At 51.7% G+C, this 13639-nt stretch overlaps 2 protein-coding genes and 1 pseudogene across 3 annotated transcripts; 1 reads left to right on the forward strand and 2 right to left on the reverse strand.

Moving 5' to 3' along the window:
• Positions 1 to 1867: 1867 nt before the first annotated feature.
• On the reverse strand, positions 1868 to 3721 carry CTHT_0068150 (uncharacterized protein; the record flags this gene model as incomplete). The annotated part of the gene is made up of 1 exon (XM_006697043.1): positions 1868 to 3721. One exon carries the CDS (start codon positions 3719 to 3721, stop codon positions 1868 to 1870), a length of 1854 nt encoding a protein of 617 aa, XP_006697106.1.
• Positions 3722 to 8149: 4428 nt separating this feature from the next.
• On the reverse strand, positions 8150 to 9096 carry CTHT_0068160 (annotated as a pseudogene; the record flags this gene model as incomplete). Its single annotated transcript has 2 exons — positions 8150 to 8210; positions 8372 to 9096. Coding segments are annotated over 2 exons (786 nt in total).
• Positions 9097 to 10677: 1581 nt separating this feature from the next.
• CTHT_0068170 (uncharacterized protein) lies at positions 10678 to 11496 on the forward strand (the record flags this gene model as incomplete). The annotated part of the gene is made up of 1 exon (XM_006697044.1): positions 10678 to 11496. The coding sequence occupies one exon, from the start codon at positions 10678 to 10680 to the stop codon at positions 11494 to 11496; it is 819 nt and encodes a 272-aa protein (XP_006697107.1).
• Between the last annotated feature and the right edge of the window lie 2143 nt (positions 11497 to 13639).

A 13639-nucleotide genomic window follows, 5' to 3' on the forward strand; every position in this document is an offset into this window, starting at 1 on the left:
ACATTTGCCCTTTGTTTGTAGCATATCATCCCTCCAGCATTCAGCAATGTTCCTGTTATCCAATGCCCTGAAGCCTTTGTAGTGTACGAGGTTGACAGGTATGTTGTTTATCCGCATTGCATGGTCCTGCAAGAAAATGTCACATCCCTATCTCAAGCTAATTCAGGGCTCCAAGCCGTGTCTGGACATCCAGAGACTCGAACTGCTTCCTGTAAGATGAGACTCGTGGGTATAGTCATGACACACCGGAGTATCGACGCTGAAACGGAACGAACAGTTTGCTCAAAGACGCTGCTCGCACCGATCCTTTGATACTTGCCTCCTCAGGTTTCGTTGTCTGACTCGAGCTTCTGGGAACAGGATCTGCTTCTCTGTGGTCTTATTCGTACCAGACACATATTGGAAACTGTGACACTCAACTCTAGGTTCAGGACCGACGAGAGGGGAACAGTGACACTAAATGAGTCCGTTTCAATGGATTGCATTGTAAAGTGTGCCCTATAGTAGGCGAAAATGATTCATGGCCTGCCAGTTCAATATCTGTTGAAGGTGGCAAACATGAGCCTTTGTATCACGTCTCAGAAGTCCGCGCCAGGTCACCGACTTATGCAGGTTTCGTAGTTGGTCGAAAAGACCAGGGAATAAGCCAGACATACCCACAATGCCAGTCCAATGTCTATTGGTATCATTATATGTGCTTCCCTCTTAACTGACTGTTGGGCTCTTGGCCGGAACGATAGGGATATCCATTCATTTTGTCCATGGCAGGATGAGGACTCGAGAAGGGTGAGAAGCATCAAGAACGAAGCAAAACATTGCAGGAAGGTTATGATGCCATGTCCAACACTCACAGTTACAGCTCCACAGATCTCTGTCACAATTGAGGGGACAATCTGTGTTGGCGTTGTCCTCCGTCTTCCACGTAGCTCAGAAGCTGAATGGTTGCATACATTGCAGTTCCGGCAAATGGTGGTTATAGATAGATAGTTTACATGAGAACACTTTGGGTTTGCTGTATCCTTTTCTGCGCTTCCATATCTCAACACGCACCCAATTTCCTAATGAAATATGGCAGCAATTGTAAACGTCCACTTCCCAAGAGAACAGAACGGATGACAGCTACCGAAACAGACCATAGCAACCTCGATGATATGATGTCAACAATATGTAAACCAAGTAAATGCCAACGAGTCATCAACTAGCCATATTCACTTAACTGACAAGCAAAAGACACATATATGCATTTCTTGGGTCAAGAGTAACAAAGGCAATTTTGATGTTGTACGCAGTACATGATACGTAAATCAGTTCACCAGGCGAACCCGCTTGTTCCCATGCCAACATCATAATGTGGGGTATGAGATTCATTCTTTGCCAACGGTATCATGCAGATAAAACAGAGATAACCGCCACTTTTAGCTTACAAAAATTCCATCCAGCCATACAAACATTGTCAAAAAGCAGTCCGTCAACAAAATAGTGTATGAAGTGCAAGCAACAAGATGGCCAGTACAAGCTAGAAGCCGATGGGCATCCCGTGCCATCAAGGGAGAAGATAAACAGAAAGGGGGTATAGAAGTCCAAAACTAACCGAAGTGAAAAAAAAAAAAAAAGAAGGCCAACAAATCTGTCCTAACCTCACAGTTAAATCATAGCATTTCCCAAAATCCGATGTCATGACATTATTCTTCGGGTCGCAATCAGGAGATCAGCCGCAGTCAGCTGGCATTCTCCCTGAGTGTGTCGTCATAATTGTCATTAACATACTCATCGTTAGTGATGCAAGGTCAAAATGGCTAGCCGGAGCCAACAGAGAGCAAGTCAACCATGCCATGAAAGGCTTTTGTACAGTGGCTTGATGACGAGGTTACGACGGACTACCGCCGTAATAGTAAGCACTGTCGTGGCGAGAAGAGTAAGAAGAAGAGAAAGCTGGGTATGAAGGAGGAGGGGGCGGCAGCGGAGGAGGCGGTCCAGAGAGATATTCATATTCCTCATCATCATACTCAAAAGTGTCCTGCCTTGGATGGGCGGGGCGTGAGAATGACCGAGCACGAGATCTGGTACGGCTTCGAGAAGGCGGGATATCGACGCGGGTGCGGCGGTCATCTAGATCGATGTAGCTTGACCTGGCGTCATTCATATTACGCAAATCAGACGCACCACCACCGGTGCTGATGTTGATCTCCGCACCGTCCTCGCATTGGACCTCTGCGCCGCCAAGCCGGAGTACCGTGCTCCCTTTGACGCGAATCGTGTAGTTTTCATCATTGGGGCCTGACCTGGTCGTCCGCGTTGTAGCCGACTGCCTGTAGTCGCTCTCATCATGGCTACCTGAGCTCCTCGTAGATCGGCTGCTCCCTCCATTCCTGGTCGCCTTTCGCAACGCTTCAGCAGTCAAGGGAAGACCCGGTCCTGTCAACTCATCTTCATATCGGTCCTGGTAACGACGAGCTGTGAGGAGCTTATCCTCCATACGGAGTTCCCTTTCATAGGCGCTTCCGGAGGAAACAGAGTTGCCCCCGTAGTACGAATGGCGATGAGCCCTCCCAGGTACCTCAGTCTGATAGTCGGGAGCGTCGTAGGAGTAGTCGGGACTGTATGACGACCGCGGGAGAGGAGCAAGCGGATTGCCGTAGTTTCTCGGCGAAAGGTCACGGAAGAAGGGTTCCTCATAGTCATCGTCGTGATCGTCGTAGCCGCCTATCCGCCTGGACGCTGGAGTTTGGGGCACAGGCGGGGGAACAGGAGCAGGGGGGGCTGGCGGGGGGCCACGAATAGCAAGTGACATCGGACGAGCAGAAGCAGCTCGCCGAGGCAGGGCCATCGCTTTACGATCGTCCTCGACCTTGGACATTCTCCGAGAGGCTGATGGACGTCGAGCGAGCGCTCTGTCATGTGGCTCGTCATAATAATCATCATGAGGGTTGTACTCGATCGGCGAAGGCGCTGGTCTGAAGCCAATAGATGATTGCGGCCGGGCCGAGGGGCCGAATCGAGACTCCAGGGGGCGAGCGAAAAGAGGTGGTTCAGGAGGGGGTAGTGGTGGCCCGCTAGGTGGAGGAGGGCCGAGTGGAGGCGGTCCAGGAGGCGGAGGGCCCAACGGATGCGACAAGATAGGGCTCGGCGATGGTGGTATTGGGGGGCAAGGTGGATGACCGGGAGCCCAAGGAGGGGGAGGATATGATGTGGGGATACCACCTGGAGGTTGTGATGCGTAGAACCGGGCATTCGCAGGAGGTGGTGGCTTTACAGACATCCCTGGCATTCCTGGGGGAGGATAAAAGCTCGCCGGCCTGCTCTGGGATCGCGGCCGCATTGGAAGAGAATCGTTGGGGTCAGCGATGCCGTAGAACATTGCCTCGTCCCTGCGTGGCAGGCTCGACGTCGACGTTGCCTTAGAATGCTTAACCGGCGGCCGTGAAGAGGACGTCATGAGCGCCTTCTTGCTGCTGCTGGAAGAGGATTTCTCGCGATCCTTGCTCGGCTTCTTGGTGGACTCTCGCCGTGGGTGTACAGTTGAGTCGGAGTCAGTGACGGCACCGGTCAGTTCATGAGAATCAGAACCTTTTCTCGTGCGCTCCTTTCGTGCTCGGCTCGTGTTTGGCTGCTCTTTGGCGGGGCTGCTTGGGGCAACAGATGATGCGTAGCACTGGGTTCCCTCGACAGGGTTCCCGTACTCGTCGGCGTCCTCGACAGTCGCAACCCGTCTGGTCGACATCACGTTGGCCGGCTCTCGAAAAGAATGCCGAAGGGTGCACACAACCTAGTGATCGCGATGCTGAAAAGGGGCGGTGATGCCTCTGGGTGTCGGAAGGCCAGGCTACTGGGAGCACAAGGCCAGACGGTTCACTCGACAGTGCCAGGTGGGCCGCCTCAAACAGCTCTCAGCCGCTTTAGGTACTTCAGGCAGCAGTGACAGCGACGAAACGGGTATGATGGTAAGAAATATTGCAAAGACTCTGTCCGATTGTTAAATAAGTGCTGATGGGAGTCAGCGGGTAATTCGCTGACACAAAGGACGTTGAGGTCAGCCGATGGGGGGGCGAAAGGAGTTGGGATGAGGGCTGGCTGGTACGGAACTGATTGGGATGAACTGTCAGGCATTGATGGTCCCAAAGGTGGAGGGGTCTCTGGGACAGCGATGAGTTTTATTCCGCTCGTTGCGGGGGGCGGAGGGTGGGGGAAGCCCAACCTGGGGGGGGTGTGTGTGTAATGTGAGCAATACCCAAGCAGCATCCCCTTTCTGCTTGGTCTGCCGAGAATAAGGCGGGCTCTTGGGCAACAAGAGGTCCCATTTGCTCAATGGATTGTTGTGGCCGCTGACTACAATACAAGCCACCCACTGCGCAAGTGGGAATGCCTGGACACAGACGGAAAGAATATTTTCCAGGTGTTTTCCTACCCTTTTTGGCGATTCCAGTTCGGGATAACGAGATCTGTAACTGAATTACAGAACGCGATTTCCGTCAGGGTACCTGTTGGTACGAGGGCCAGAGACGGGGAGTCTGGCCGTTGTCACAATTGCAATTGAACGGGGTTAACTAAGCATTGCGCGGTGTGCCAGATACCCATGACAAACTTTTGTTTATCGATAAGTGCGGGGTGTTGGGTACGGAGGAAGCTTGGGCCTTCGGGTGCTGCTGGACGACTGGCTGCCTGAGCTTGAGTGCTGGCTGACAGGAAGCCGATTTGCCAGCAGCAACAAGCAGCACAACAGGCGGGAGCAGCGACCACGGCACATCCTGTGGACGGGAGTTGGCCGAGCAGCAGGCTGGCTCAACTTTTCCCGTGCCCATGGATTCCCAAACAAAGAAACTCACAGCACATGGCCCAAGTCTCGGGGCTGTGCACGCGGGCTGGCGCCAGATCGCTTACCGAAGTGAGGTGGGCGCTTTTTTGACTTTTGATCGTGGCGCCCAGGGGAGAGGGCTGGTCCTAGCTGTCGGATCCGTCGGCTAAGAACAGGCGCTGAGCGCAGGTCATCAGTGTCTTACGGTAACTAGAGTCATTGCTACGCACCTGGGATCCAAAAAGACAACTCATCGACACATCGCTCGAAGCGATAATCCGCCTCGGGAGGGTGTTGGAAGGGGGTCCTAGAATGGAAGCCGTCAGAAGACGGGATAAACTGTTTAGTCTTCAAGCGTTTCAAAGCATGGAGCGTCTCCTATCCTTAGGTGAGCGAGGTTGTAGTACAGAGCTTGAAACAGTCTAGCAGGTTATCCTTGCAAGTCGAAGCGTATACTCTGTCATCTTCCTTAGACACAGAACACAGCACTACCCAGTAATGCTCTCAGTTCCATGTCAGACTTGCATCAACCTCAAGTCACAACAGGGCCCCTGGAGTGAGGACAGATCAAGCTGCTTGACAAAGCCCAAAAACCCTGTCGGTGGAGACTACACTGGAGCAGCCCGAAGCTAGGTACACAGCAACAACGGAATCAGTGCGTATAACCGACCGCTTAATTACACGGGCAATCAAGGCCAGCACTTCACCACTGAGGTCTAAGAGTAAAACCCAACCACCATCACCTGAGGCAACTACGGATCCGTATGGTCATGGACGATTGCGGCAGCGCCATAAGCACTCTGTAAGATAGGCAAAAACACCAGCAAGCCCCTCTCACCCTTCCGCCGTATGTCGTCACCTTTGCTCCGTCATCCCAACGCTTAATGCCCGACCTCGCTACTTGGGTATCAACAACAACTGGGTCGCACCAGCGGCAAAATCTCTCGATGAAGCAATCCACTGATGGCCGTTGACCGAATGCAGCTGCATGTTAAACATTCGGTGAACACGGGAGCCTGCGAGTAATTGATCCGGAACCTCGGGGCCTTGATTGGAAGCGCAGGCAGTGAGCTTCTGGAACTCGCCAGCAAGATCTCTGCACCCTGGAAGGGGCATCCATCATGGGCCTGAATTTTCGTGCCATGGGATGGCCTGCGGGGATGCTCGGGCCACGCATTCATGCCGCGAACCAACGCGACACGATTGATGACTCGTACCAAAAGGGCTAGTCCAGAGTCAGCTACCGTCCGTCTCCTGTTTCGATCTCTCTCAGCAATACAATATGGCTTGGAAGTACCGATCCGTACAGTTTAGAGTAAGCAGGTACATAAGCTTTCTCGCATAGCGAACGCCGAGCAGCAGCCAACTTACAAAATCAACAACTTGACATGGGAATCCCCCTCCCAGTCTACATACGGGGCTATTTAATACAGCCTTGGAACAAAAGGTAAGCATTTGCCGCCCAAGCTTAAGTTGCCCAAGTAGAAGAGCCAAGTAGCAAAGCAACGGAGGAACCAATCCTAATCCTACTTTCGCGCGATCATGGCATTGTGAAATCGACGTTATCGGGTCTCTATCAAATTTTCTCCATGGAGGATGGGAGAATCACACAGTCATCGCCGTGCCGCTGGGAACGATGCAACCGTGGCGTATCCAACACACATCATATCCATCCCATATCACTCAGAAGAGCAATTCCCGAACACCATTACGGACCCGCAGCGCCCGCTGAGCCGCGTCTATCGCAGGGAAGTAACTGCCTATCTGCGATGCCATCTCGCGCACAACCACAAAGTACCCAAATAGCGTGCAGTGTACCTCGTGAAAACCTTGACAGACATGGTGACATGGCAAGACCAAAATCAGTCGACCACACCACGGGCGCCGTCGTTCGTTTCCTCAGCGACGCCACTGTTCCGGCTGAAGATCATCTTATGCGCGATATTTCGCGCCATGAACCGGTTTTCTGTCGAACGGTCCGGCTCCAAATGGCTGCCAGGCCTCTTCTGTAAACTGTTCGCCTCGTGCTTTTGTTTGTGTTCGGTTTCATTTTCGTCCAATATGTCCCATTGGCCTTTGATCGCGTCGGGCTGACCCGTGACGGCAAATGATCTCCCTCAGTCGCTGAGCGATCCCCTCACACCCCTCATATTCACGTTTTGGATAGTCAACCTTGATTGACTGTAAAATCTGGGGTTTCTCGATGCATGCTGTATATATACGGCCGATAACATACACTTGCATGCGATTTCCAATTCCGTATTCGCTATCAACGCATCTCCCTCTGTCGTAGAGTTTTCAGAAACCACGGAGATGTTGCTTGCCCCAATTGACACAATACAAGCCATCCATACCTCTCCCGTTTCATCATGGCCAAAGCGCTCTGTTATCCTACTTATCATCTCACCTTGCCTTCGCGACCTTTTCAATCGATAAGCTGTTTGCGAGGGCCTATCGGTATTTAAATGTAAGACCGGAGTCCTGCTGGTTGTCAGCGTTCTTGCACTTCGCCGTCTGTAACTGCGCCTATGGGATCTCCAGACCCCGCATTGGCGCCACTCCCCCATCTCTTCGAACCAGCGAGTCAAAGTCTTAGATGATCAGCGCCGAGCCATTCTGTCGTTCATACCCATTCCGAGTCTGTGCGCAATGCAGACAGCTCGCTTTTCGTTGGGCCTGCTTACCCAGATAGATGCCCAGCATTCCACTGCATCTGTCGCATGCCCGACTTCCGTGGACGCTGTCTGTCTAAGCCATGACACCGTTTTTTGTGTGGTTTCCAACCAGATTGGCGAATGTCTGTTTCTCCAGAATGGGCTTCTCGACACACAATATGCTGGTTTTTCGATGGTAGCCAATCTAGAGCAAGCTTGCAGAGGCAAATACATACGGATCCGTACATATATACATTACCTACAAAAAGCCTTCAGGCAACCAAGCGCCAGGGGCTCTCTTACCAGCCAGACTTTGCCATTGGTATGGGTAGATGAGCGAGGTGTATTTCTGAAACTTTGAACAGCAAGCCATTAGACTATGGCACACCCTCAGGTTACCCTTCGAAGTCCCTACAATGGTGAACCCACCGGATTATGGAAACGGCTGGGAAAGAGAACACCAAAAACGAGAGGTATCTTCACCAACATGGGCTCAGGAGCACGGCTCACACCACCATTCTGGGGCCGGCCTCCTATCCTACAACAGCTTTGGATTGTATACAGCCAAGAGCAAGTCTGTTGTATGTGCAGCTGGCAACGTGTAACAATGCTCACGGTATGTTCATTCCCAGATGGTTACTATGGATACAACATACAGGTACTTAGGTAAACAAAGGTTTAAAGTGAAGGAAGGGGTAGCGGTCTATTCTGCCATCTGGTTGTCTCGAAAGGAAGTGCCAAATCTGCCACCACGGGTCTGTGGTCTGAGAGATAAATGCCATCATCAAAGCGATTTGGCAATATCCCAAAAGTCAGGACCTTCAGATTGAAGCTCTCTGGCTCGCAAGCAAAGAGAAAGTCGATTTTCCCAGGCCGTTCGCCAGGTTCCCCAAAAGACGTGTAAGTTATGTCTCGGTTTCCATACCAAACCTCATCCTCAGACACAAGCTCGGAGATATCCTTCATCCCTAAGCTTGGATCAGTCAACAGTTTATAGGCCTTATCGGTTTGGGTGCTGTTGAAATCTCCTCCCAAGAAGACGGGAACATTGATCTTTGCTGTCCCATCATCTCTCGTTGTCGTCGACCAGGCCCTAGCCAAGTCAATAATCAGCCTGGCACTCTCCTCTCGGGCAAGCTCTCCTCGGTGATCGAGATGAGTGTTCATCACCACAACTCTGCCTCCTGTTGCCCTGTGACGGAACAACCCCACGGTCACAACGCGGAAGCATGCTGCATCCCACCCTTTGGATGGCTTATCCGGCGTTTGAGACAGCCAGTATATCCTACTGCGGACACACTCCCAGCGGTCGGCCCGGTATAGCACGGGAGAGTATTCGCCGGCCTTGTCGCCGTCGTCTCGGCCACACCCGATGTAAGTCCATGACCCTTTGTTACCCCCCATGTTGTTCAGGCGCTCGAGTATGTCTGTTAGCTGGGAGTCCAAGACTTCCTGCAAACAGATAAAGGGCGAATCTTGGCCGGTCGTCAGGAACTTCAGCTGTCCACAGAGACGTGGGCAGCGTACTGCCCATGGTTCCTCGCCGGGATGGGGATGTTTGGTGGCATAACGGACGTTGAGTGAGATTAGACGTAGCGAGATAGTATACGCCTCGAGGGCATTGAACAATGGAGGATGGATAGAAGCCATGATTACTGTGCTGCTAGTCAGTCAACGATACCCTGGAGGTCTCGAAGAGGAGTCGTCATGCTAGAACTTTAGTCTTATCCGCCAGTCTCTTCAGATTCTAACGGGCAGATGTAGTAAGGCCTGACGCAAGTTCAGGAATCGACAAAAGACTTACAGCTTCGACCTGAACCTTCCATGCTAAAAACAGGAGACCCGGCAGTCCCCAGGAGCCCCACCCCCACTTACAGAGGGGAACATCCGAGCGCTTCTCACTGCATGCGAATCTCAGGTCCCGTACTTACTACTTTTGACTTTATCCTCACATGTCATCCGCTCATTTCGAATCGATGGACTTAGATTAGGCAGTGGTGGTCCATCCATGTTAACAACTTTAGGACCCAGTCGAATGTCAACTATTCCATCATGACTGGTTTGTTTCTCTTTAGAATGATCGGGCAATTTACGATAATGATTCATACCAGTTATATTCCACCCCCCCTCCCGGTTCTCCCGAACAAGTATTTACAGCTCGAAGACACTGTTCGATTGTGAAGGGCAAGCCCAAGTTCTAGAGAAAATTAGGTATAACTGGATGGGTAGAATCAAAAGAGCTTATTCTTGAAGTCGCATGGATAATTCATTTGCTGTACACATGCTGTAGCATCAGGCAGTAAGCTACAACAACGACCTGATAGGTCAAGGTGTGCCTGGGCAGGTACCTTGAATGGTCTTTATTGTGTTGTCTACGGCTCCGTGCTGTTAGCATCCATTATCTAGTTTTATACTTTATGGCATATCTTGCAATCAACCACCTTCCGAAGAAAGTAGCGAATCCACGTAACTCAGTTTGCCAGGTTCACTGTTTAATGCTGGTGATTTGGTTCTATCGGATTCTGAGAATGCCCGTGTTGACTATATGTGAGCACAAGCAGGTGGGCAGTGTGTTGACCGGCCCACACCACCATCCTTTGCCCAGCTGTCTAAAGTGTCACGCGTCAACGCCTACAAAGCTGAAAAGCGCTCCCCCTCCTCCCAGCCCCGGCTGCCAAATACGATAGCTAAACTGACAGTCATGCGGTCTCTTCTAGCCATTTCAGGCTGACTTGAGCAAGTCAAGTGCTTTCTAGCTGTGTCATCCAAGGCCACACTGCTCACTAGGTATTTCTCTTGTAATGATAGCAAGCCTGTTTTCCTTTTAGATCACATCACCCGAGGTGGGTATGAAGGGCGCAGCCGGACACACTAAGTAAGTCTCACTCACACATGCCCACAACAAACCCGGGTTATAACAGGGTAGCAAATGCCATGTGTTGCCTAGCAGGGCAAATCCCGCTTCAAATTTGCCCATTCCTTGACAGGTGGCCCAAAGCTTACCTAGGTAGGACCTAAATAGGAGGTAAGAACCTCGTGGCTTGGGGGGGGGGGGCTGGGCACGGGCATGGCTATCAGTTCAGAGTGAATGTTCCTGTGAGAGCACCTATCTAACATAAATAGATCTGGTACCACAACGCCCGGACGGGACTGCATCCATCCAGAGTTTCAATACCCGCACTGTTGTCTCTCCCGGAGATTTGTCGCGGAAGTTCAGTGGTACCAGCAGAGATGAGGGACCCTAAGGAGCCATCCGGCTCATGCATACCACATGGGTCTGGGCCATGGTCTCCCGTCCAAGTATACTTAGAAGTTTCAGGTTCTTCCAACGACGAGGCTATCACCAATAATTCAGATCTCGCTCACATGGGTGGAGATCCCCTTGTCTATTTCCTAACCCCAGAACCGCCATCCTATGGTATTGAAGAAAGCGGTATTAGTGATTTAGGCGATATGGACTTCCTCATGGAGTTTGACGCTGGTATTGAGGACGCAGCACACCCAAGACCTGTGGTACGCAGCGTGAGCCCATCCAACTTGGAGGGGTTCAGCCGACCTCCGGGTTTAACCACACCGCCCAAGTCACCGACGATGCCAGATTTGGACTACGATACAACTGCTACACCAGACGAGCACGACCTTCTAAGCACGCCGCCGTCCAGTTTCTCGCGCCGGCTCCAAGGCCCTGTGCTGGGACAGACGCAAGGTGACCGACCGGATGATGGTCGTTCATGGGAAGGAAGCCAAATGTTGACACCACCTTCATCCACTCTCCTAGATGGCATTCCTTGCATTGGCTTGTCTTCAACAGCATCAACATCCAACCGTGGTCGTGCTCTTAGAAGAAACTTACATCCTCGACGACGCTCACCGCACGCATGGCGCGAGCCGAGCCCCGACGTTTGGGCCATCGAAGAGGAGACGGAAGAAGAGTTGGTGAGTGATAGCCAGATGGCTATAATTACCGGCCAGAAGATGAGCGAGGAAGTAGCAGGGATAGATGTGGGCCAAATCGGAAAGCCAAAACCGACAATGAAGGAAAGGAAGTAAGTTCGATTTGTTCTGCCTGAGTGAAGTTACCATGGCATCTTGGAACTCCTGAAGCAGGGAAATGTTTTCTCTTCTGGTCTTTTATCTGCATATTGCTTTTTTGTTTTGAAGACATAAGCTTGATGATAATGACATTAGTAAAAACTGTATGTCATAAGCATGTTAATAGCAACTTTTCAAAAAGCTCTCTTTACCCGTAGATTGCTTGTGGTGAAATCAGTCCTTTTATCAATTTACTCTGAGCCCATGTTTAGTAACTAACGATTCCCTGACCGCTTACCTGATAAGAAGGTGCCTATTATCGACGTTTAATCGGTAAAGGAACGGCCTTGATGGGGGATGATTCTGAACTTCCTGACAGGTTGGTGCAAGCAAGACGAGTCTAGAAGTTTGGATACCTACATGCGCAGTAACAGGTACCAGCATGCATGCTGACCCCAACCCAAAGAACGGCAACGTGCATTGACAGGTGAAACAACATGGCCCAAAAAGGTGGAATACGGAATGGATAAGAGCTGCTGGGCACCATCAGCCCAGGCCACATTCTCCTTTCCGCTCTGACAGAGAACCTTGGAACTTGGGGTTCAGTAGCGTAAAGCCCTGGCGCTCTCTTGTGCCTCCCCATTGTCATGACGAAGCTCCACTATGGCTAGTTTTTTACACGTTAGTAAGTCCATACCAACCACAAGCACAGAGAACCTTGCTGGCTGTGGCTGATCTGATGTCACGTCTGGAAAGCTTGACAAAACGGCCAGCCAAGTTGTTCTGTGTACACTCTAAAGCACAAAGCCCCCTTTCCGAGGGTGTATCTACAATACATAGACCATACATGCACTCAGGCTGCCATCTCGGCTCATCTTCGACTTGTAAGATCCTTCGCTTGTCCATTGTTATCAAGAGCCGATTTTGCGGACTATTGAAGCTGGAGGCTGGATGTCCGCTTTTCTTCGGATGGAAGCAGAATGGTGTCCACAATCAGCAAAAGCCCCCAAGAGTTTGAGGTAAGATCGAAAAAGAGCTGGAGGATTGCCTGAGGTGAACTAAGAGAAGCAATTCATCAGACGAGAGCTTCAAATCTCGGAAGGTCGAGGCTGAACTGCTTTCCATTACCCACTGCTCATGGAGCAGGGACCAGGAGTTGATTAATGTATGCGGCAGCCCTGGCAGGTGACAGCCCGAAGCTTGGCAAAAAGTTGGTGGGTCGGTGCCAAAACTCACATCTCTGATTGGTCCCAAACAAGCACGCCAAAGCCCGGGCTGCGCTTCGGGCCAAAGAGGCTCGTGCCGTGTGTTGGTGGCGGGGGTGGGGCTGCTTGTGGATTGACTCGGGAGGTGCATCCTCCACTCAGCGTCACAACACCAGCCCAGCACTGTGTTCAGTTGCTGCTTGAAGTCACCTCAGTTTGCTCCATGCTGAGTGCATGTCCTTCTTTTTCTGCGCCCAGGTCGTCAGCTTTCCATAGTGTACCATTGAAGTGCCGCCCGAAGTTTTCCAAGCCTTTGTGCTGCCTTGGACGGCAGGTAGGCTGCGGTAGTCGATTCCCAGCCGCAAGGGGCCGCGAGCTCTCTCTTTCGGTCTCTCTACTCTCTGCCACAGCGACATCACAAGATTGCTTGTCTCTAATTCTGTGCTTGATACCTTTCTTTTCTGGTCGCTTGAGACAGCAATCCAGCGCCCCCTCCGTTGCACTGCGTGCGGGTCTCTGCAGCACACACCTAACCCGCTTTGCAGTTGGTCCGGTTGCAGCAGAACGGCAAGGACCTGCTCTGCGCAACATTCCAAGCTGCCCGCTTTCCATTAGCACAAACCCAGACGCCGGGGTAGGGTGAGACCGGAGCAAGGAATGTCCAGTTCCCACTGAGGTTGTTGCTTTGTTGATGGGATTCGTATGATTCTAAAAGGCTGGAATTTGGGCGAGCTGGCGCTTTCTGGTCATTGGCTCGGTCGCCGTGGCACGGGGACTTGGGGGGCTTCTCAGACGTGTGGTTTCCGCGGCGCCGCTGCGCTCCCATTTGTTTGTTGACTCCGGAAGCGCAATTCCCATCACACGTTCCGCGCGACCCCGATTAGCTCTCTCCTTCTCTTTCAGATAACTCGATAAACAGACGTATCGAAGAGCAAAAGTTCAGGGACATTTCAACA

Source organism: Thermochaetoides thermophila (genome assembly GCF_000221225.1).
Source record: "Thermochaetoides thermophila DSM 1495 unplaced genomic scaffold scf7180000011822, whole genome shotgun sequence".
Taxonomy (NCBI): Eukaryota; Fungi; Ascomycota; class Sordariomycetes; order Sordariales; family Chaetomiaceae; genus Thermochaetoides; species Thermochaetoides thermophila.